The sequence below is a fragment of the Linepithema humile genome, chromosome 1, assembly GCF_040581485.1.
Source record: "Linepithema humile isolate Giens D197 chromosome 1, Lhum_UNIL_v1.0, whole genome shotgun sequence".
Lineage (NCBI taxonomy): Eukaryota > Metazoa > Arthropoda > Insecta > Hymenoptera > Formicidae > Linepithema > Linepithema humile.
Window position 1 is genome coordinate 39,182,244 of NC_090128.1, and position 20,956 is coordinate 39,203,199.

Sequence of the window (20,956 nt, forward strand, 5' to 3'; positions counted from 1 at the left end):
CCCGCAACTTTCGGAGAGTTTATTTTAATAAGGAAAATCTCACGAAATATAAGAAGCGCAAAAGTATAAAAAGTTTTGCTATATGACTTCTTATCTGTGTCCGTTTCGCGCTGTGAGATAAAATAATTTACATTTAAGAGACAGCCTTTGAAATAAAGCGGACGCTTAATGAGCGTCGTTTAGACGGCAAGTTTTTTCGAGAATATTACCACACAGAGAGCAGCGCTTATTGCATAGTGCACTCCGCTGATACTGCGCGAGTTGTTCTAAAATAATGGCAAATCGGAATATTACATGCACAGCTGCAAAAGTTAGCTATTTAATTACTTCTTTGGAATAACATAACACGCAATCACGCAAACATGTTAAGAACAAGTTAATTATACCAAAACAAGCGAAATAAATTAATTTTTTTATATAAAAAATATCAATGTGCATTTTTTTTTATAAATTTTGTGACATATTCATAAAGAAGTAACGTTTGAATGCGTTGAATAAGAATTTGTACTATTTTGCATCCCAATCGCGGCGTTATATATAGCCAGCGTGCCAAAATCGCGCGAAACAATAAGCATCACACACTTTGAGAAATCCTTTGGCACCGTTTGTTGTCGCAGCTGCAACTTGCTGAATTAAATGCTGCGTTCATTGATGTTAAGTTAGTGAAGTCATCGCATTGTACGATGCCTCGTTGTGTCGTTCTGTCGTCGTCTTTGATGTTTTAACGTAAAAGAGATTGGAAAAATATTGTTTTTTGCGGAAAATTTTTGTCGCATCGTTGCTTTGAGAATTTTTGCATTGTAAAGTGTTTAAAAAATTTCGAGAAGATAAAATCATTAAATTGTGGAAAGTATAAATCAAATAAAGATTCGTCTACGTAAAAATATTATTTGTAGATTTCTGTGAAAAATTAAAATGCAATAACGTAGATGATTAAATTTATTAAAAATATACGAAGCTATATACGCTTGTTCTCTGTAAGGAAATACTCTCACTTATCGTAATCGATATAAATCACACGTCAAACGATATTGCTGCGGACCAATAGCGATCGCTCTCCTTTCGTTCGGCCTACATTGCGTGCATTAAGGACATGTAAACAAGAATCCGGTGCAAAGTGAAAGCAAAAGTTTCACACTTGCAAAAGCGAGAGAAGGATGAGCTCTCGGTGAGGCCGTCCAATGCCAAGTTTAAGGTCATTTAACATATCCGAATGAAGTTCCGCATTGGACACATTTGCATCGTGTGTATGTGTGTGTGTGATCGTGTACCCGTAAAGTCCACCCAACGTGATCCGGAATTCGAGACCCGAAAATTTGTAAAGATCTCAGATATCTCAATGAATCAACTCCGAACGAAAATCGCTCTTACTCTTGTCGTCTCGTTTTCACAATAATTATTGAATTAATTATTCTAATCTTTCTACCTATTTTCATCTAATCATAAACTCGATAGTTGAGAACTATTATATTATCACCATTGCCATAATTATCATTTATTGAATCATTAATTCGATAGATAGAATTATTATCACAATTGCTATAATCACCTAAATTACCGTTGAATGCGAAACAAAATTTGATCAATTAACAGCGAGTAAATAAAATTAGCAGTTACGTAGTATCAATATATTATAACATACGCTCTTGTATATGAATTATTCAAGGTTAAGAGCTTCCGAGTCTTCAAAGACAAGTACGATCAAACGGTCACCAACACCGGAAGCTTTTAATTAGACCGTAGACCGACCTAAGCGACAAACGACAAATTCTCTGCTGACGACGCGCGAACAAAGTGTGCTCCAAGTACGACACGTGTACGAAGTACTATCGATTCGGAATATAATATTCAACAACTATAATAAGACGAAGGTAAAGATGATTTAATTGCAGTGTTCTTCCGCAATACATATTTAACGAGACACTCTCCGATAAAACTTCCATTTCCACGAACCAGCGTCACTTACCGCGGCAAATTGGCCTATCAATTCAAATTAAGCCTAATTCAAAAGACACTCATCAACTTTTTACGTTCGTACCCATTAACCGCGATTTACACGTGACTCGTCTGACAACCAGTTCCCAGGAGGTATCTTGAGCGACAGCACCTGGCATACAGGTGATTCGACCCGCGAACTCATTACGTAAACGACGACGTAAGTTGCGAGAGGCTTAACGTTCACCAGGGCTCAACGCTACGAGAGATAGGGACGAGTTTAGAAATTGATGCTCGATCTATCTCGATCTCGAGTTCTCTTACCTACCCGAATAGTTAACTGCTCACGTAATCGGAGAGCGCTTTAGCGACCGTATGATATGTATATCTCGTACGCCGGTTTCTCACGGTATGAAAATTATCGCTCGCGCGGCTTGTTTTCGACGGAAATGAGAATACAGCGAGCATGATCGCGAATTTGATCGTGATCGCGAATGACAGACCTATTAAACAATGCGAGCGCTAATTCGTCACGACAACCGGTGCACCTTGGAACATTGCGATTATTACGTAGGATCCTCTTTTGTCTGAGAATGCCAGCGAGGCGGCGATCAGATTTTATAACCGTGCACTCGTGCACGCGGGCGTGTTAATCCAACTAATACACGCACACACGCGCGCGCGCGCGCGGAATCGCACTCGCCACTCTCAATCCACTCAGCTAATTCCTACATGACGCTTTTTGTTTCAAAGCATGCCATCAATATTATCTGTACGCTCATGCTATCCACGTTTGTAGAACAACACCTGCCAGTACATCAGACTAATCCTATTCAATCCGCATTTAAGTCATATCGTCCATACTTATGCGGTGATGAATGAGATGCGGAATTCGCGACTTGTGCGTTAATCTTAGTTATAAATAAAGAGATGTATCTGGATGCTTCGCAGTTTACCGAGCGAAATATTGACAGGCCATGTAAAATTTCGAGTCTGAAGGGCGAGTATGAACGATAATGCGCGTATAAACGCGCTTATGGGCTAAATTGGCGTACATCGAGGACGATCCGCGCCATTAAAACGTCGTGATTGTAAGTGGAAACGCGGCGCAATTAAAACGGCAAAGCAGCACTCGCAGCAGCAATAAAATTCCATTCGGCGTCGCAACTCAGAGGCGCGTGCTTGTGTAAAAAATAAGAATTAACGGGGCGGATAATCTGTAACCTCGCAAACGCCGCAGCGATCGCGGAAAAAGGCAAGCGAAGAACTACGCACACATGTGTTTTCATGCGAGCGGGGAGGACCTAGATAGATCAACACCGGCGGCGACCGCTGCATTCCATCGTCGTAAAAGTGCACGCGGTGGACTCCAAGGACTACGAGTCGGCGAGTACGACGCAGCACGCGCGCGAGGAGGCGGCGAAGGAGAGACGCGAGGAGGACTGCAATTCAAAAAGGGAAACTCCGCGGCGGTGAGACACGACGAAGTATGCCGGCATTGTCGCAATTCTCTTGGGCAATCGCCGTCGAAGCGACGAACGGGACACATGCTCATCCCTCCACGCGTATCCGCCGAGAGGTTAAAGTGGGATTTAACCCTTCGGATGTGCGAAATGTTTATTTGTGAGAAAACATAATACTCGTTAATCGTTAGCGTGCGATCGTAGTTGCCTTTCGAACGATTTCGAGATAAATCAGTTTTGCGATACGGTTTGCGGTAAACATCGTTAATCAACGCACCTCATTATTATGTGAATTACTCGTGCCATTCTGGCTTTCAATGGCTCACGCATGAATAGCTAATAGTAGTATGGCGATACTTCGTTGCGCCGCTGCAAATAGTGCACGGCGAATGGATGTGCAACCGCGAGTCGATTGCGCGCAATTACGAGCGCTGAATTCTCGCCTGTCACTATAATTAGACGCACTGGTATCAGTGTCCTTGTAAATAGAATTGTAAATAGGACATTCAAGCGCAAGATACACCGCGAATTTCTTGCACGGTTTCTGCATATTCGAGGCGTTTGCTTCTTCACAGATCGTTGGAGCCGAGAAAAAATGTTAAACGGATTAACGTGGAGGAATAACGAAACGCAGAAAGTGAATGATTCGCACAGTTCTCCAAGTAACATTTTATAGAGTTGATTGCATAGCGTCTATCCTATTTTAGATCTGTGTCATTTATACAAAGCGGTTTCACTTTACTTAGGGTGCGTTCCACTTAACGCCCGCAACGCTCCTAGGATCATTTTATCCTTGTTTTTCATCGAAAGTTAAACGAGGATAAAATGATTCTAGGAGCGTTGCGGGCGTTAAGTGGAACGCACCCTTAGTCGCGCGTTTTCCATGAACAGATGGCTAACTGAAACGCGACGAAAGTGTGCGAATCGATGGCACGTATCGTTTTACTTGCGGACTGCGAAGAGCGCATCCGCAAATTGTCGTCGTGAAACGCGAAAGATAAAAGTTCAATTTAACGGTTGATGAGTGCAGTTGAGAAATAAAACAAAATCAGCTTATCTGACATTTTTATCGTCACTTATTTGCCTTTCAACCGTTTCACCGACACATCGAAACTTCCGATTAAAATTACATTCACAGTGTTTTTAAACACGCCGTAGTTATTCGCGTAAATAACTTTCACGGCGTATTGAGATTGAATCAATTTGCGAGAAAATAATTTTCCCACCTTGGGAGAGAAAGAGAAAGAGTGCGTGAGAGCGAGAGGAAAATTGAATGTCTCGACTGGAGGGAAGTTGAAAATTATATAGTTAGTTTATTGCCCGGCGAAACACAGTTCGCTAATTACAGAAACAAAATATCTTGCTTCGCCCGTGAGATAGATCTCTATGCGGCAAGCTCGTATTTTTCCGATATCTAATTAAGAGTTTCGTCATCCATTGCGCGCGAGATAACGGAACTCCCCGTCGCGCTATTAAAGTCGTGAGCCTTCCGCGGCGAATAAAATAAACCGTCAATTTTTGCCTTCCGCGACGCTCGAGCAATCCGAAACATTTTATCTCTTTCGCCTTTTAATCTTCCAACGATACACAATTGCGCAGAATAATCCAACATAATACTGTATGTATCTTGTTTTTCCATTTTTTAATTTAATCCGATATCTATAAAAAATTGTCCAATGAGACATTTTTCTTTTTGCTTCTGAAACTTTCGGTGGACGCGTACCGCGCACAGGTACGCTGTATACTGTTACAGTTTGACAAATGAGTAATTCAATATAATAGAATGTACTTTTCAGCACTTTTAATTTAATTCGATATCCATAAAATTGTTGAATGTTGGAGGAGGAATACCGCAGCGCCTAAGGGCTGCGACCGACACAAATTGCAATCGCGGTTGCAAATAATATGAGCGCACCTATCGTTTCTGCCTACTGCACCCTTCTCCCCTCCCCCTCGCCCCTCCCATATCGATTACGCCGCGCGTGGGAAATAATCGACGCCGACCGCGAACGACGTCCTACGACCCATTTAATGTAAAAACGTGAACTCGCTAAGTTAGATTGTAAAATTATGCACAACCCTGGTCAATTTACTTGTCCACGTGCGATTACGCGTCCGCGGTTGTTGCTGGTTACGCCGACTGCGGGCTGCGCGTCAAAAGAGCGCCGGACCTGTTTTAAGTGATAAAAGTATAATCAAGGTTGACCAGCGGCGACGGCGGCAACGGTCGATCCCTTTGCATAAATCGTGAGACCGACTGTTTCGCGCTGACTACGAAATAATCAAGGCTAACTGTAACTCACACCGCGCGTTTTCTCAAGACCTAGAATTGTGCCTCGTGTTTGATGTGACAACACCTTGACGACACCTTCGGTTATACCGATGTTCAATCAATGCTAATTACGGCTCGGTTCTCCTTCTTTACGTTACAGAATTAGTTAACTGAAAAAATAATATTCTTTTATATTCCAACTCTATATTTTTCTATTTTTTTTTTCATTCAAGATTATTTTAGAGCCGTGATTCAACGTACGAATGTCTGCAGTAACACCGATGTTTGTGTACTTTAATGAACAACTTAGATGGCGTATGATACGTCTGCGATCGTTATGATTGAAATTCTCATTCACGCGGCATTATAACTTAAAATCCAACTACTACTAGCACAAAGCGGGCGTCAACTATGCCACAGCACACCTGCTCTCAGGTCTGTGACGCTTCCTCGCCGCTTCCGGCAAACAAAAACAAATTCAACCTACAAAGAGGCAATATAAAAAGGAACCTTGAACCATAACGATTCACAAAGAAACATCAACATTGACATCGCGACCCATCCCTCTGGCCGCCGTCGTCGCCACCGTTGTTTTCCACCCGGCACTTAGGTGGAAACAACAAAGTGCGTGTCCCGGGCACGCGCGCTCGCGTGCTTAACGGGCGTGCGAGAACGGCGTGTCGTGCGTGCGTGTGAATCCGCACGGCAGCGCGCGTGTGCCGGCGCGGCGACGTTAATGTTTGCAATCACAAGTTGGAAAGTTTTGTGATGGCAACCGCTCCGCCGGCCAGTTACCCTGGTAACGCTTTGTTGTGCCATTGTGTCGACCGGCAAAGGGGGTTCCGGTGAGAGGGGGTTGGGAAAAATCCCCTTCACCCGCCCCCCCGCGCGTTCGGACGAACCATCACCTGCCCGTCCGCCCTCTCTTCCTTCTTCGCGCCGTCGAGAAATTGGATGAAACGGCCGAGCTATCCCCCTCTCACTCTTCTGAAACCCTTACCCCCACGATTGCTACTTGGGGACGAACTAACCCGGCTTGACCTAGCCCACACAAACTTAACTCCCTCCTCCCGCGTCCTTCGCGATGACGAATAAGGTTCGTATTTCTCCTCTGGACCTACACTTCGTTAACTATTCCGGTAACCTTTCATTTGCGTGAGATCGTCGAATTATGAATAAAGACCAAAGATTGCTGAGAGGCATCTCGAAGGTAATATTCTTTTGCACTTTAAGGATACACAATTCGCAACGGCATTGAATGTATTAAACTTGCAGATTAATCGAAAATTACAGTTTCGAGGAATTTGTGGTCGATATTGATCCTTGATTATTTCGCGTTCCGGACACAAACGTTGAAAACATGAACAGCGAAAATCGATTGTTAAAAGTTCAAGTGATAGCTCAGATTCAAGACATGGCCAAGCGAAGTAAGAGTAAAAGTTTTATGGGTTCAGATGAATTTAGATATCCATTTATTGCGCTCGTTTAAGTTAATATAAAGTAATTTTATTCCAAACAGTTGATATCGCGTGAAGTAAAACGAAGAAATTTATTGCGAAAAAAGCATGCCGCTTACCGACGATTGCCGGCGCGGTAAAAATACCTTTTAGATCGAGCTATTAATAGAATTGTTGCTCAGGGAATTCTCAACCATCCGCGTATTCTAATATCAACTGGTATGTGATATATGTAGATATAAAATAACAGCATTAAATGTTACGAGATACTCCGTAAAATTTTCAGATATGTGATATCTGTATACTTTCATAATTCCCAGTTTACTTAAAAAAATATCATATAAAATAACGTGTCATAAAGATAGTTTGCACGTAACAAAAAGGAATCTAGCACAAAGCTTCTATTTTCCTTCGAGAATTCACAAGACAATTTTATTTTAGAAACCGAGATGTTCTCCAACTGTTGCCCGATTGTGAATAACGCGCTCATAAAAATACATTCGATACAGATTTATTGGCGGAACAACACGAATACTTCGCTGGAACGTGCCAGGAAAAGCTTCATATTTCTCTATGTGAGCGAAGAAATCTTTGGGGAGCGGAAAATCAGTGCTGGAATCACTGCCGAACAATTCGTTGCTTGTTCGCAACGATGGAATGCAAAATTATTCCCGTTAGAGCCGCAAAACAACGTTAATCCTCGACATTAGCGACGAGAATAAATTATGTCGATTTGTCAACAGAAAATATTTTCTACTGCTTGAAGGAGAATTCATTATCAAACATTTGTTTATATATAACGAACGCATTCTATCCATGTTTTTCCGATTCTAACTCTAAGAATAATTATTTGGAAAGTAATACTGTGTCTACAATGTAAATGTTTGAGATTCAAAGACGAATCCCGCATACATATATTCCGAGCAAGCATTCTCGTCGTTCATAGTGACACGTCATACAAAGCGCTTATCGCGCGAGATAACGCTCCCGTAGATATCAAACTCTCCTTCACCTCATTGTCACGAATAAATAATGAGTTATGCTGCGGTTATAGTGGATAGTATTTGCTTCTGTAGCGATAATATTAAACAAAATATTTTCAAACAAAAATTCTGACTGTATGCCTCAGAAAAATATTGATCACTATTGACTGTGGAATAAACGAGATGCTATTTCAATTCGTTTATTTAATATTAACGCGACGTCGGAACGAAGTTTGCAGCAGCATTATTCTAGCAACCACTATAATCATAGCTATCTGAGGAAACCGATGGTCAATCAAAAACAATAAAAGTTTGCCACGCGGTGTTCAAGATATCGACTCGACCGTCACCGTCGGAGCTTCCATCGTCTCGCGTACGGCCGCTCGCGCGGCGACGCGTCGCGCGCCTCTGGAGCGGCGCGTTATCGCAAGTTAACCTCCAAACGCAACGCATAACCACTATCGCGGTGTAAACCGCGTCACTACACGAAAATATTCTGCGTTGAAAGAAAGAATCGTTAGGACTGCGACGCCGGGGTCGACAAGTCGAAATTGACGATTGAACACGCGCGTGATGGCAGAACACGCGATTCGACATTGTCGACGGTCGGCCGAAATTAACCCCCGAAAGAAAAGAAAAAGAATCGAACGTATCCCTCCGTAGCGACGCGCCTTGAACGCGTGACGTTTCACGTCCGGTGCGCCCGTTCACGATATGGACACGAACGACGCGTGTTAGCAGGATAGAAGGCGATTTTCAACTTACTAGTAACTTGTCGTGTGCCACGGAAAAATCCAACGTACCGGGACAAATTCTCACGCACAAACACGAAACTTCGGTAGGCAATCACGTCGCAATGGCGAACCACGGGTGCGTTGTAATCACTGATGTCGTACGCTGCCGTCATCTCGCGGACGGCAACAGTATGAGAACGCGACCAATCGCAAAGCAACGCTGATTTACGCGGGAAAGAAACTGTGCAATGTACGCCATATTGTCCACTACTTTTAACCAAGTAGTTGGCATTATTGACGAGATATGTATTGCAATATCGCAACTTTTCTCATCTCAGTTGCACTTCTTGCATTTAACATGAAATGCATATACATTTATTCTTTAAAGAGAATAAGTAAAAAAGTTGAGCACAGTAAGCACAACTAAAATAAATAGCGTTGAACCAATATTTAATGCAAAAATATATAATTCGCCATATTGAAATAAATGATATAGTCGATATAATAAACTATTACTAAAAATGTAATCAATTTGTTATGCATACCCATTATATCTTCGATGTATTTCAGAGAATCATGTTGAATATAGAAAATGACTCGAATTCTAAACCTGCAAAAACGGATCGCCGATAACAAATGGCGATATTACAACAGCAATCGCATAAAACGTGTTATGACAAACGTCTGATACATTGCAAGCCACTCGTAATCAGTTTCGTGCACAAGACTTACCTTTAAGCCCTAATAATTGCGAGAGATACAGAGCGATTCGAATCTGATCTGCTGCTTATTGTAACGTATTTGTTACTAATGGACACCCTGATATATATGATGATTGGCGACTTTCGAAATTATGCAACGGTCAAAGATATAAAGTTAACGCAGTAATTACTTAACATAAAAATAAAATACTTGATAGAGTTTTATAGATTAGAAATATAACCAAAATTTAAAAAATCAATTATAATTTAATAATTTATAATATAAAACGTGAAATTTTTCATAAGATTCTTTTTTACCATCTTTAGTTTAACTTACAGTTTTCTATTGTACCCGCAATGTTTGCTGAGGGCGTTAGTGTACGGAGATATAAATATATTTCACAAGTCCATAATTTTCACAAGATTAGCAATATATATTTTGTTGTGACAAATATTATTATATTGCATCATGTCTAGCGAAATGAGTACAATAAATACTGAAAGTATGGATTTCGATAGCGAACTCCATCAAATGGAGAGAGCGATTGATCATTACAAGTTGAAATTGCAAAGATCCCGCGAGAACTATGAAAGAGTAGAAACAGAAATTTGCGACGTGAATCAATTGCAGCACAAAGCGTCATTTATGTTAAACGACATGCAATTAAAGAAGGAAAATCTCTATGAGTGTTTAAAGAACATACATTTGAATTACGAATCATGCGTGGAAAAATCGGGTGGTTACAAAGATCAGGACGAAAAGATTCGCACAAAGGTAAGCGAATTGGCGACAAAGAGAAGCAATTTAATGGAAGAACTAACACAATTAAAAAAAAATGCCGACGATAATGACAAGAAGCTCGTTCGTGTAAAAGCTATGATCACGGAACAAGAAGTAAGTAACATTAAAGTTCACTGTTTATAATTAATAATAACATAATACTTATAAATTATAATTATAATAAAATATACTTATAAATTCTGTAAAGAAAAATCTTTAATTTAGCAAAAAAATATGATGTTACTTCGGGAACTGAAGAAAAAATCTGAAAATGTCACTTTCATCCAACAAAGTATAGAAAAGCGGATAGATACTGTTCTACAGCAATTAAAAATAAGCGACAACGACGATGTTACTGATAATACATTGCAATAAAACTTATCAATTTTATAGAAATAAAATATAAATTTAATATTTTCATAAATATTATGTAACGTGTATTTATAATAAATATTTAATTTACTATTTTTTAAATAAAAATCCGTTATTATATTTGTTTATTTCTATATATATATATATTTAAAAATATCAAAGGTTTATCTTTAAACTATTCGTTTTCAATTATTTCAAAACTAGTCATTAATTGATCATACGTTTTCTTTAAACGTCCTAATATGACGGGTGCGTTATTTAAATGTCTCCTTATGTTCTCATTCAAAGTGCATATTCTCGCTCTACCTTCCATAACTTTTTTTTTTAGAGCTTCGTTTCCTTTTTCCATTTCGTTCACTTCCTTCTTCAATTCCTCGATCGCTTTCTTCATCGTATCTGCATCCAATGATTTCATGTGGGAAGTTACATCTCCCGGTGGACGCCTGCAACAGGCGATAAAACAGACTCAGTAAATAAGGAAACATATGCAATTTCTAACAAATATAACACTGACCATGCGTCTTCTTTAGGTAATAATGCGCTTTCTTCCGATAGTCTGCTTATTTTAGTTAGAGCATTCTCCAAACTAACTTCATTGAATATTTCTTCGAAATCATTCATCATACTGCTATACAGATCTTTTATCATGACCTTGTGCAACTTCGTGGCTTTGGGATCCGCTTTGAGAAACGTAAATATTTCGAGAAACTCATCTTCGCTGGAACAAAAAAATATGACGAAGCGAATTATTACGCGCGAAATAAACGAGTACTTCGCGTGCGATCACTGTGCCAATTTAAGAATTCACTAACATATAATTATTGTCATCGTGGTTCGAAAGAACGATGCCCTTATCTAATATTAATGTATATCGCGACGGAAATAAGATACAACAAACTGCTGCGAGGCACGGCTTGAATTATTCGTTTTTATCTCGGTTCACAGAAAGACGTCTTATCGACCTACATGATACGCGCGCGGCACAGTGTAAGAAAGATACCGCGCCCTTACCGACGGCACCAACGCACGACCGGATGCGCGTTCTCCCGTATGATGCATAGTTAGTATCGCTACGTCGGGCGTCGAATTTTTTTTTTTTCTTCTGCCGACGCCAGACAAAGAGCAGCGGCGCCTCAATCACAGAGAATGCGCCTCTCGAACGGTTCTAATCGACTCTCTACGCCGTGTTATAATAAGCATACAATGGCAAGATCCAATCTCCTTACACAGCTTCCGACGTCTTAAAAATACACCGGAGCGTATCGCGTTTATTTCGAACGTAACATTCGCATATATCTCATTCCGCGCATATAAACGCCACATTATTGGACTTACCTAGGTTTTCATACCATCGTAATCGCGTATTGTCCGCGAGAATAGCAGCGTCGTTCCTTGCATACTTAATCAGGCCGGGACTGGTGCAATTTGAAATCAATACTACATATTTGCATTAGTCCAGACCTAACTAAGCACACCTCCGCTTCCGATAATCCGAGCACTCGCTCGCTCAACAATCTATCAACACACTTGCAGTTTTCAATCGCGAGGCACAGAGTCGAGAATCAACGGCAGAAATAAACGCGTACATAAACGAGCGCATTGTCAGACTTACCCAACTTTCATGCCATCACAATTACGCGTCCGCACGCATGCACGCACGCACGCACGCACGTACGCGGGACGTTACACTACACGAGTGACCGACGGTCCCGCGCTGGTGATCACGACGGGGGCTCTCTTTGTTTCCTCGAACGCTTCGTGGAATTCCTCGAAGGTCAACTGGTGCGCCTGGTGGAGCGGATCCTCGCGAAGGAGGCTTTCCTGAAAGGCCAGGCGACGCCGAAACAGACCATCGATTTGGCAGATTATCGCGAAAACTCGCGGACGACGTGATCGCGAGCGATTAACGCGGACGTAGTGGCCACGTGAGCGACGACGGGTCGGGAATTAACATACGAACCGCGGAGGCCAATGACATCAAGTAACACCGAGCCGTGCGTTTAGGTCATCGACGATGCCGATCCCTCCCACCTTTCGACCCGCTGCCTCGCCATACCAATAACCCATGAATCGGTTTCTTGTAAAAAAAAAAAAAGAAAAAAAAGATCGGTATATATATATAGGCCACGGTCAAAGACATGTAGTTGACTGTGGTACATATTTTAAACGAGATTTGAGACTTCAGATATTGTAGACATGAAAATATGGATTTTTCTAATCATTGCATATAAATGTACAGCGCGGACCAATAAGTCACTTCACAATTTGCATATTTTTTTAATAAGATTAATGGAGGCAAATATGCATCTTGTAGATTGTATATTTTTATCAGAATGAGTACACATGTAAAATATATATTTCAAAGTATAGAAAAATGAAACCATAAAAAATAAAAACGTTTCAAATGTCTTATTATTTTGTTTTGGAAAGAATTATTTTCTTGGCAAAATGTGAATATTCTGAGAGTGTAACAGCGTTTTTTTACATTTTTATATTTCTTAGTTTTATTGCACAATGCATATTTTTAGTTTTATTGTAACATTAAAATTCCAGAGCCTTCAATAATTTCTTTATCAATGTAGTATTTGAATTCGTTGAAAAAGAAATACAGAAAACAATAGAAAATCTTCAGGAATGTAAATTCAGGGATGCTTTTCGAAATATTTTCGACATGTTTGACATATTTCGATAACGATAATTATTATTGCGTATGTTAGGCAGAAAAATCATAATTTACAATTAGATATATGATTGGAAACTAGAAATGTATGAAAATACAAGTTTTACTCGATCAAGAGACAAAGACAGAGAATAAACATGAAGCATAAACAAAAGATAAGAAACGTATAAACAATCATCGAGGCACAACCGATAATTGAGACAGCTTGTAGAAAAGCGAAAGCTCAAGCGAGCGATCGTGATAATAACGTCAATCGCCTTAAATCGACAGAAAATGAAAGAAATGCACAATAAATAGTACGAATGAGAGGTTAGGTGTGCGAATCTAAAGGAAAACATGTGAGTGCGCGCGCTTTTCGCAAGACTCGTTGCTCACCTCACAGACTTGGCTATCTTCTCTAAATTATTGAAGATGGCCATCCGGAATAACTGCATGCTATTCGAACAATTGGCTTCTTCGTCCTCCGCCATTTCCCAGCTGCCTCTCTCGTTCGTGTGCTAACAAGCGATTCTTCGTGAGGCAATAACGGTTTTCAGCTTCTCGCGTCCCAACGAGATTCGAATCGCTCGAAAGTGTGTCGGTGTATGAACAGCGTCCCGAACCGGTTCGGGACATCGGAACTGTGCGAGTTTCGGATGTAATACGGAGATGGCGTTTGCAGTGCGAATGACGCTTGAATTTGATAACAAGCGTATGATGATTTGAAGTTGCATTGTCGGCATTGCCAACTAGAGAATGTTTATAGAACGTGTTTATTTTTGTTTATTGAAGATTAATTCGTAAATAGGATATTTTTGCTCCCTTTTCTTGAAAATTTAACATGAACAATTAGTCTGCTATTTATATTGTTAATTTTTCTTGGATTGTTGTGTTTAATTTTTAGTTTTAATGACTGCACGAAAACGGCTATCCCTTGTGCTGAATATAGAGGTTATTTAGGTTAGTTACGTTAAATTATGTTGCTATCTTCTTATTTCTCGTATTTTTACTGAATGCCTATTTTTTTAGATCAATCAGCAATCAGAACCGGTTTGTAATCAATGAAGTCTTCATAGCGAATTATTATTTATTATTTTATGATTGATTATTACGGCGAAAGTTCTTCGTTGACGGAGATATCGAAACTGCGGTACAAATAGTTAATTAATCCCTGCTGTGGCCACAGTATCGCATGTCAATATAATATATAATTGCTCTATAGTTGAAGATGCGATTAATCGACTGTTCCTTTCTACGGTATTATTTGATGTAATTGAAGCTGTCATACGCATCTTATATAAGAAAAAAAAAATCATTGTTAATTGTCAACGTTTGTTTTGTAGGACAGATTTTTTATTTGGCATTGTTTTTATTGGGAATGTTCCGCAATTGCGTTAATTACTCGGCTGATGGATACAAGGCCGCTCTGTATATGGATAAGCAATGTGCTGTCCCAAATAATTATTACATCAGGATGATATTAATATTGACATCCGGCGGACAAATAAGGATCTTTTGATCGGGCGTACATGATGTAAATTACATCACGCTCGCGAAACGCCACGCTCCTTGTTGACTTTTTTTATGATTTGCTTCGGGGAGTCGGAAAGCGCCGCGAGCTATCGTCCAAAAGTCGGCGGAGAAAGGATTCACCCCGCGGGATTTCGATCAACCAATCCATCTCGGTCCTCAATAATCTGCCCATCAATCCTCGCGCAATTTCCTCTTATATTCGCGCAGTACTCAAGGTAAGCCGGGTCCATGATGCGAAATTGTTTGCACATATTTTTCACCGTCATCGTCACCTTTCAGATGTGCGCTGGCGTTTGAGCTAGGACCCGCTACCGCGGCAGCTGCACCCCTCAGTCTAATACGCCTATACGCGCTTTTATGCTTTCCAAAGGTCAGCGATGACGACGAAGAGAATCCATACCTTCTTGTCTAGTGGTCCGAGAAACGCGATTCGAGAGCACGAAGTGATGTTGCGCGACGCGCCTTAGTTATATTATGCAACCGGCTCTAGCCGCCGGCTTGAACTATATTTTCTTTTGCTCGGCTCACCTCGCGCTACCGAAGCATCCATTCACTCGACTTGCCAACAAGAGAGGAGCATCGTTGGTGTAACCGGGAGAATCGCGATAGGTATCCCGCGGCGGTTCATCTCTCTCTTTCTCCACTTGAATCGATAGGTGACACAATGATTTCGCGATCGTTGATTGAAATCCCGTGACACGTTTTCAAATTCCAACGCACAAGTGCGCGTCGCAGAAGCGCGCGACAAGTCACATTAAAAAAAAAAAATAATATTTGATTGTTCTCAAATATCGGCTCTATCGATTCCTGCGAGAATCCATCCATCATACTGTAGAAAGTACATATCAAGAGAGATGATCGTGGGAAGATACTAACCGGCAATAAAATAACACCGCTCTATTTTGTTGCAGTTTCGAAACGAAAGGGTACGAAAATGAAGTAATAAAAGCAGACAATATCTATTAATGACGGTAGAATGTGAATGTAACAAAAATTGTTAATGGGAATTAACGAGATGTTCCAATTGTGCATCTCGCGAAAATGATACGTCAAGACGCTGAATTGCCGCGATAATGGTGACTTATGCGTTTATTCACAACACGATGGAAGCAAGCATTAGTATGTATAATAAAATTTAACGTTTTACACTATTAAGAAATTTATTCTCGTCAAGTATTCAAACATATATTTATTTCAATTTATTAATGAACATATATTTTAGTTTTGGATATTAGAAACTTACAATTATAGATTAAGTCGATATATATATATTTTTTTTTTAGCAAAATAAACAATGATTTATTTATTATAATAATTGCGCTTAAATATTTAGCATATACTAATAAAAATAAATAAAGAATTATATAAAATAAACGAATATAGTAACCGATGAGAGTACTTTCATATTTAAGGAGACAGGACACATCCGTGTAATCTAAATGTTTTTCTTTGGCAAACATAATTAGCCACTAGAATGGACCGCGCTGCCCACACTCCTGGCATCACGCCGCTCAGGAGCTAAATGCAATAAAACCCGAACGGTCGCGATCGCACCTATCTCTCAACCCCTCGCACGTACAAGGCGTAGAAATCTCCGATCCGCTCTTCTTCCTTTCTTCCTTTTTTGCCGTCTCACGGAGTTGCGTCAAGACCGCGACACATAAGAGAACCGCCGAGAGACCGCAGCTTTTTTTCTTCCATCGACCTCCGACGCAGGCTCCCATTCTTTCGAAATAGCGCGATCGCGTATCTTACGAGGTCGTACGAAAGAGAGCGGAGGGAGGACCATATGCTCCCGGTTCTACACGATCTCTTTATTATATATCGCTCTTTAATAACGGACCTCGAGATACACTTCCGCGATATGTTGCGAGGCTTAGTCGTATTTGCGCCGTCGGATTATAGATAATTTGCACAGACCCGCATCCAGACATAACAAGTTGTTTATGTCTACACAATAAAAACGACGACCTCAAATAAATGTCCTTCAACGCGTTTTATTTTTTTTGCAGATTGTCTGCATTTAGGGAGTATCGCCGGTCAAGGAGACTGCGTACTTTCGAAAAGTCGACTCCATCCCTACATGATAAATAAGATTGAAAGATGCTGAGATCGTCCGAGCAAGGGCGATTAATCAGTGAAGCACGAGTGAATCGCTTCCCTCGCTCCCTTCCCATTATTTTGCCGGCGCGCGGAATTCGATGCTCCTTGAGATTCGCAGTGAACAAGTTTTGAGAGTTCTCGCGCCTCACGTCTGGTACAACACAAGAGCGAAACAAATGAATGTGCACAGATGGGTGTGCCGAGAGAGACAGATATGAATGCACAGATAGTTGAGTATTCTCGAGGAATATCGGTGAGTCCGATACTTTTTCAAGAGCGCCCCGCAGAGCAGAATGCGATACGGTCGTCATATCCTATTATCGAGCTCACGATACCGTATGATTTTTTTTATTTCAGTTGCACCCTTGTATCCAGCCTGCAGAGCACATCTATCTCATTGCTGAGACTGCAACATTATGCGATACTATATACGATGCTTCGCGACCATCTCGTGTTGCTTCTCCATTTGTTTCTTACCTGCTTGCGCATTGAATTCACCAAGAGTTTCACGTAATGTCGAAACGATCGCTAAATATGGATTTGAAGTTCGGCCGTTCTATCTCGTCGCAGAAATCGCGAGATGGTATCGCACGTATGCCGTCTATCTCGCCATCGCGAGGTGAACGCGATGCCTATTGGGAAGCGATTACGACTCCGTCGAGGCGTCTATGGCTCGAAGTGTGAGCGCTGTGACCCAAGGTGGATCGTTAACCTGGTGAGTTACGTGCCGATAGGCAATACACGGCGATTTCGAACGCGCTCCGATCTCACGCATTTGCGTGCAACGCTTTTTTTTATGGAACTGTTTACGGCATTGGAATGGCGCATTGAAATATCAATAATGCGAACGCGTAGCGTCTGCGATCGATGTGAGGCTTCGCCGATCGGCGATTTTGCGAATTAGCCTTTTACAATTTGTCTTATGTAATCCGTCGAATCCTCGTGTAACCGGATCTGATTTTTCGTATCGATCATATAATTAGCCGACTATCCAGATGGCCTTAGTAAAAGCGCACGCGATTTCCTGACAGGATAATAACTTTCATTAATAACTCACGCTGCAACGAGCGAAGATAATAAACTTCACATGCACATCGTACATCGACATGTTTGGGAGCGCGGGAGATCACTTTGGATCGCCCAGGCGCCCGGGCGCACGCACAAGATCGTCATGCACGCACGTACCAGCCGAGATGCTCGACGCATCGATTGCACAACGAGCTCGCTCGATTGCGGAGCGCGCATTGCTCTCCATAAGCTGCGGCGATGCTGATGGCGCGAAGCTGTGACCCCGCGGCGGACGGGTGTAATTTTCGCATCGAAAGAGCCGATATAATTACAAGGGAGAACGCGCGGCGGGTGCTACATGCCGTCATCGGCTCGGCTGCCTCTCCGCGCTTTCTTACCGTTTTCCTCTTCGTCCGCGGAAAAATTCCAAATTGTATTCGGAATACAACTTTTAGCGCTTGTACGAAGCTATAAAGCGATGAATAATTATTTTTTGTATCTTAAGTGGTCTTCAATGGCTGGCGACTGATTCATGCTGTTCTACTTTTACAGCTCATTGTTCTCAATCCCATTGCCTCATCCCGACCCCATTGGCTGACCTTCAGGTCCGTCATCCAGAGACGCCCGTTGATTTGTATCACCTATTGCATAATTACACTTCATCCTAAGTCGAGGCTTCATCAACCAAGAGGCCTCCTCCGTCCTCTTGACGGCTCTCCCACCGCTTTTTCATTCGGTATCTCCGGGATCTCTTTTTTTTTCTTTTTTTCTTTTTTCCCTGCGGCGGTACCTTTCGCAGCGAGGATCGTTGGCGAATCTTCGAGGAACGCATCACCGGGTGATGTCTGCCCGCGCGATGCCATCCACGCGCGCGGTTTTCTCATTGGCGGGTGGGAGGAAGACAATCCTCGCGGAGATCGGTATATAAGCACGTTGCATCCGACCTGGATCCGCGCAGACCAATTATCGTCGTTGGTTTGACGATATATACACATACACACGGTTTGAGACCCCGTTGCGGCGCGACGTAGCAACATCAGTTGGGATTCGGTCGACGAGATGAAATTGGTACGAGGTGCAGATGTCTTTTCACAACTTCCGGTCGCGCCCGGAAATCCCGGATTTCCCGTTTTTAACGGCCGATTGAATCGACGTCGATTTTCACCGCGGAATTCACCGCGTATCGGGTATTTTGTTCTGTGCGCACGGTTCTTCCGCGCTAGTGCGGCTTCCGCTTCACGTGTGAAACGGTGTCTATGAAGAAACGAAACTTTTTTTTATACTTACATCTCTTCACTACCCAATTTGTACCTTCGATCAATTTACTCTCTCGAATTGCAGTATCCATTCAATTGATATAACTCGAACTTATTTCAGCAGCTAGCCACTGCATTACTGACCATTGTCAGCGCGTGTTACGCTGCACGGCTGGACAGCATTTACCTCCCGCCCGGTAGCGCAGGGAACGCAGGTGGCGCAGGACTGATTCACCCTCTAGGACACGATGGGGGTGGTGTTATTAAAAACAGCGGACCGATTGGTCCAGGTGGACATGGTGGTCCAAGCGGACCGATTGGTCCAGGTGGACATGGTGGTCCAAGCGGACCCGGTGGTTTAGGTGGACCTGGTGGTTACGGTGGATCTGGTGGTTACGGTGGACCTGGTGGATTCGGTTCCAGCGGTGGTGGCGGCGCTTATCCTGGTGGTGAGTCGGAATGAAAAAGGATGTAATTATTTTGTCTTGTGCATAATTTTATGTACTTGTTGGAAACTGTGAATTCTCTTTTTTCTATTATCTGTGATTATTACGTAATTAAAATTTAAATTAAATATATTCTATTTTGCAAATGTTATATTAAATTTTTTTTTAAAGAAAACAGTTCTTTTATGTCCGCGATTTAGAATTACCTCGTTCCTAATGTTTTATTTTTGTATCTTAGGTAATGAATTGGGTGGCGGTGGATTGCGAAGATCTGACAGTCAGGAAATACCTATTCTCGCTTACAACAACGAGAATCCCGGCGACGGAAATTACCAGTTCAGCTATGAGACCGGAAACGGCATTAGCGTACAAGAAACAGGTCATCAGCAAGGTAGAAGATCGCATTTCCGTTTTTTTTTTTATATTAAATTACTAACAAAATTATCGAAACGACTGCGTTTCGACTTTGATTCGTACTTCATTATGAACAACGATCTCTAAACGGAAAAATCGTGGAAGTGTCATTTCGCAACGCGGCGTGTTCGACGATACCAAGAAATACTGTCGCGTCAAAGAGTGCGTGTTGCAGGAGAATCCGAATCTGTAAGCGGATCCTTTTCCTATACCGGGCCCGATGGTGTGCAATACTCCGTCAGATACACGGCGGACGAGAATGGTTTTCATCCTGAAGGCGCTCACTTGCCGACACCGCCCCCGATACCACCGGAAATTCAACGAGGTGTTGAACTGGCACTCGCCGCCGAAGCCAGAGGAGAGAATCAGGATGGTGGATATTCACATGGAGGAGACGGCGGATATCCTGGCGGAGGTGAGTCATGAATCACTTATAATCAGCTATAGACAATGTCATTTGTTTATTTCAATGTTTCGTTTACTCCGTCATCGTCAGGCGGTCGCGGCGGTCACGGCGGTCACGGAAGTCACGGTGCATATCAGGGACCGAGCTCGTACCAGACGAGCTCAGGCAGTGGATACCAATACTAGACAGCAAGTCACATCATATGCAGGCACGCATACCATATACTCTATTTTTTGCGACTTATGTACATAACAATATATCATTAATGTGATTTTTTTTATTTATATAAAACACGGGTATTTTATTTATGGAACGCCCATTCCCCCCCCATTCTTTTCCCTTCAAGTCGCCTTCGTGCACCAGCTGCACGTTCAAACAAGACGGTCAAACTTTGTACGCTGTTATATCGATTATAAGATAATTAACTATGTCG

At 41.8% G+C, this 20,956-nt stretch overlaps 4 protein-coding genes across 14 annotated transcripts in view; 2 read left to right on the top strand and 2 right to left on the bottom strand.

Moving 5' to 3' along the window:
- The window catches only part of HnRNP-K (Heterogeneous nuclear ribonucleoprotein K), an 89,207-nt gene extending 80,194 nt beyond the window's left edge, over positions 1-9,013 (bottom strand). For both annotated transcript variants that reach the window (XM_067346952.1, XM_067346950.1), the window contains exon 1: positions 8,876-9,013. The gene's annotated coding sequence lies outside the window, so the exon portion shown is untranslated. The remainder of the gene's footprint in view (positions 1-8,875) is intronic.
- Positions 9,014-10,014: 1,001 nt separating this feature from the next.
- On the top strand, positions 10,015-10,701 carry LOC105677998 (epidermal growth factor receptor substrate 15-like). Its single transcript, XM_012376932.2, has 2 exons — positions 10,015-10,440; positions 10,552-10,701. The coding sequence occupies exons 1-2, from the start codon at positions 10,015-10,017 to the stop codon at positions 10,699-10,701; spliced, it is 576 nt and encodes a 191-aa protein (XP_012232355.1).
- On the bottom strand, positions 10,525-13,997 carry LOC105678000 (polyamine-modulated factor 1-like). 2 transcript variants are annotated; one of them, XM_012376942.2, is made up of 4 exons: positions 13,754-13,911; positions 12,311-12,775; positions 11,213-11,416; positions 10,525-11,141 (listed from the first exon to the last, which is right to left on the bottom strand). In XM_012376942.2, the coding sequence occupies exons 2-4, from the start codon at positions 12,319-12,321 to the stop codon at positions 10,874-10,876; spliced, it is 483 nt and encodes a 160-aa protein (XP_012232365.1). In that variant the 5' UTR covers positions 12,322-12,775; positions 13,754-13,911; the 3' UTR covers positions 10,525-10,873. The 2 variants fall into 2 exon arrangements, with proteins under 2 accessions (XP_012232365.1, XP_012232364.1); XM_012376941.2 differs by lacking the exon at positions 12,311-12,775 and having other exon boundaries at positions 13,754-13,997.
- A 179-nt stretch (positions 13,998-14,176) lies between these two features.
- Positions 14,177-20,905, top strand: LOC105677999 (pupal cuticle protein 20). Of its 9 annotated transcripts, none has more exons than XM_067346957.1 (10): positions 14,177-14,317; positions 14,387-15,105; positions 15,170-15,728; positions 15,802-16,009; positions 16,903-17,246; positions 17,351-17,708; positions 19,379-19,706; positions 19,942-20,094; positions 20,293-20,532; positions 20,614-20,905. In XM_067346957.1, the coding sequence occupies exons 6-10, from the start codon at positions 17,574-17,576 to the stop codon at positions 20,706-20,708; spliced, it is 951 nt and encodes a 316-aa protein (XP_067203058.1). In that variant the 5' UTR covers positions 14,177-14,317; positions 14,387-15,105; positions 15,170-15,728; positions 15,802-16,009; positions 16,903-17,246; positions 17,351-17,573; the 3' UTR covers positions 20,709-20,905. The 9 variants fall into 9 exon arrangements, with proteins under 9 accessions (XP_067203058.1, XP_067203060.1, XP_067203059.1 ...); XM_067346959.1 differs by having other exon boundaries at positions 15,170-15,260; XM_067346958.1 differs by having other exon boundaries at positions 14,387-14,626; positions 14,701-15,105; positions 15,170-16,009.
- The last annotated feature ends 51 nt before the right edge of the window (positions 20,906-20,956 follow it).

Bases quoted from the DNA above. Each gene is read 5' to 3' on its own strand.
- LOC105677998 (XM_012376932.2), top strand. From the start codon at position 10,015: ATGTCTAGCGAAATGAGTACAATAAATACTGAAAGTATGGATTTCGAT. The intron at 10,441-10,551 runs GTAAGTAACATT...TCTTTAATTTAG, and splicing joins CTATGATCACGGAACAAGAA to CAAAAAAATATGATGTTACT.
- LOC105677999 (XM_067346962.1), top strand. From the start codon at position 17,574: ATGGTATCGCACGTATGCCGTCTATCTCGCCATCGCGAGGTGAACGCG. The intron at 19,707-19,941 runs GTGAGTCGGAAT...TTTGTATCTTAG, and splicing joins TGGCGGCGCTTATCCTGGTG to GTAATGAATTGGGTGGCGGT. The intron at 20,533-20,613 runs GTGAGTCATGAA...CGTCATCGTCAG, and splicing joins CGGCGGATATCCTGGCGGAG to GCGGTCGCGGCGGTCACGGC.
- LOC105678000 (XM_012376941.2), bottom strand. From the start codon at position 13,848: ATGGCGGAGGACGAAGAAGCCAATTGTTCGAATAGCATGCAGTTATTC. The intron at 11,417-13,753 runs GTGAGCAACGAG...TTTTTGTTCCAG, and splicing joins AAGATAGCCAAGTCTGTGAG to CGAAGATGAGTTTCTCGAAA. The intron at 11,142-11,212 runs GTCAGTGTTATA...CGCCTGTTGCAG, and splicing joins TTACCTAAAGAAGACGCATG to GCGTCCACCGGGAGATGTAA.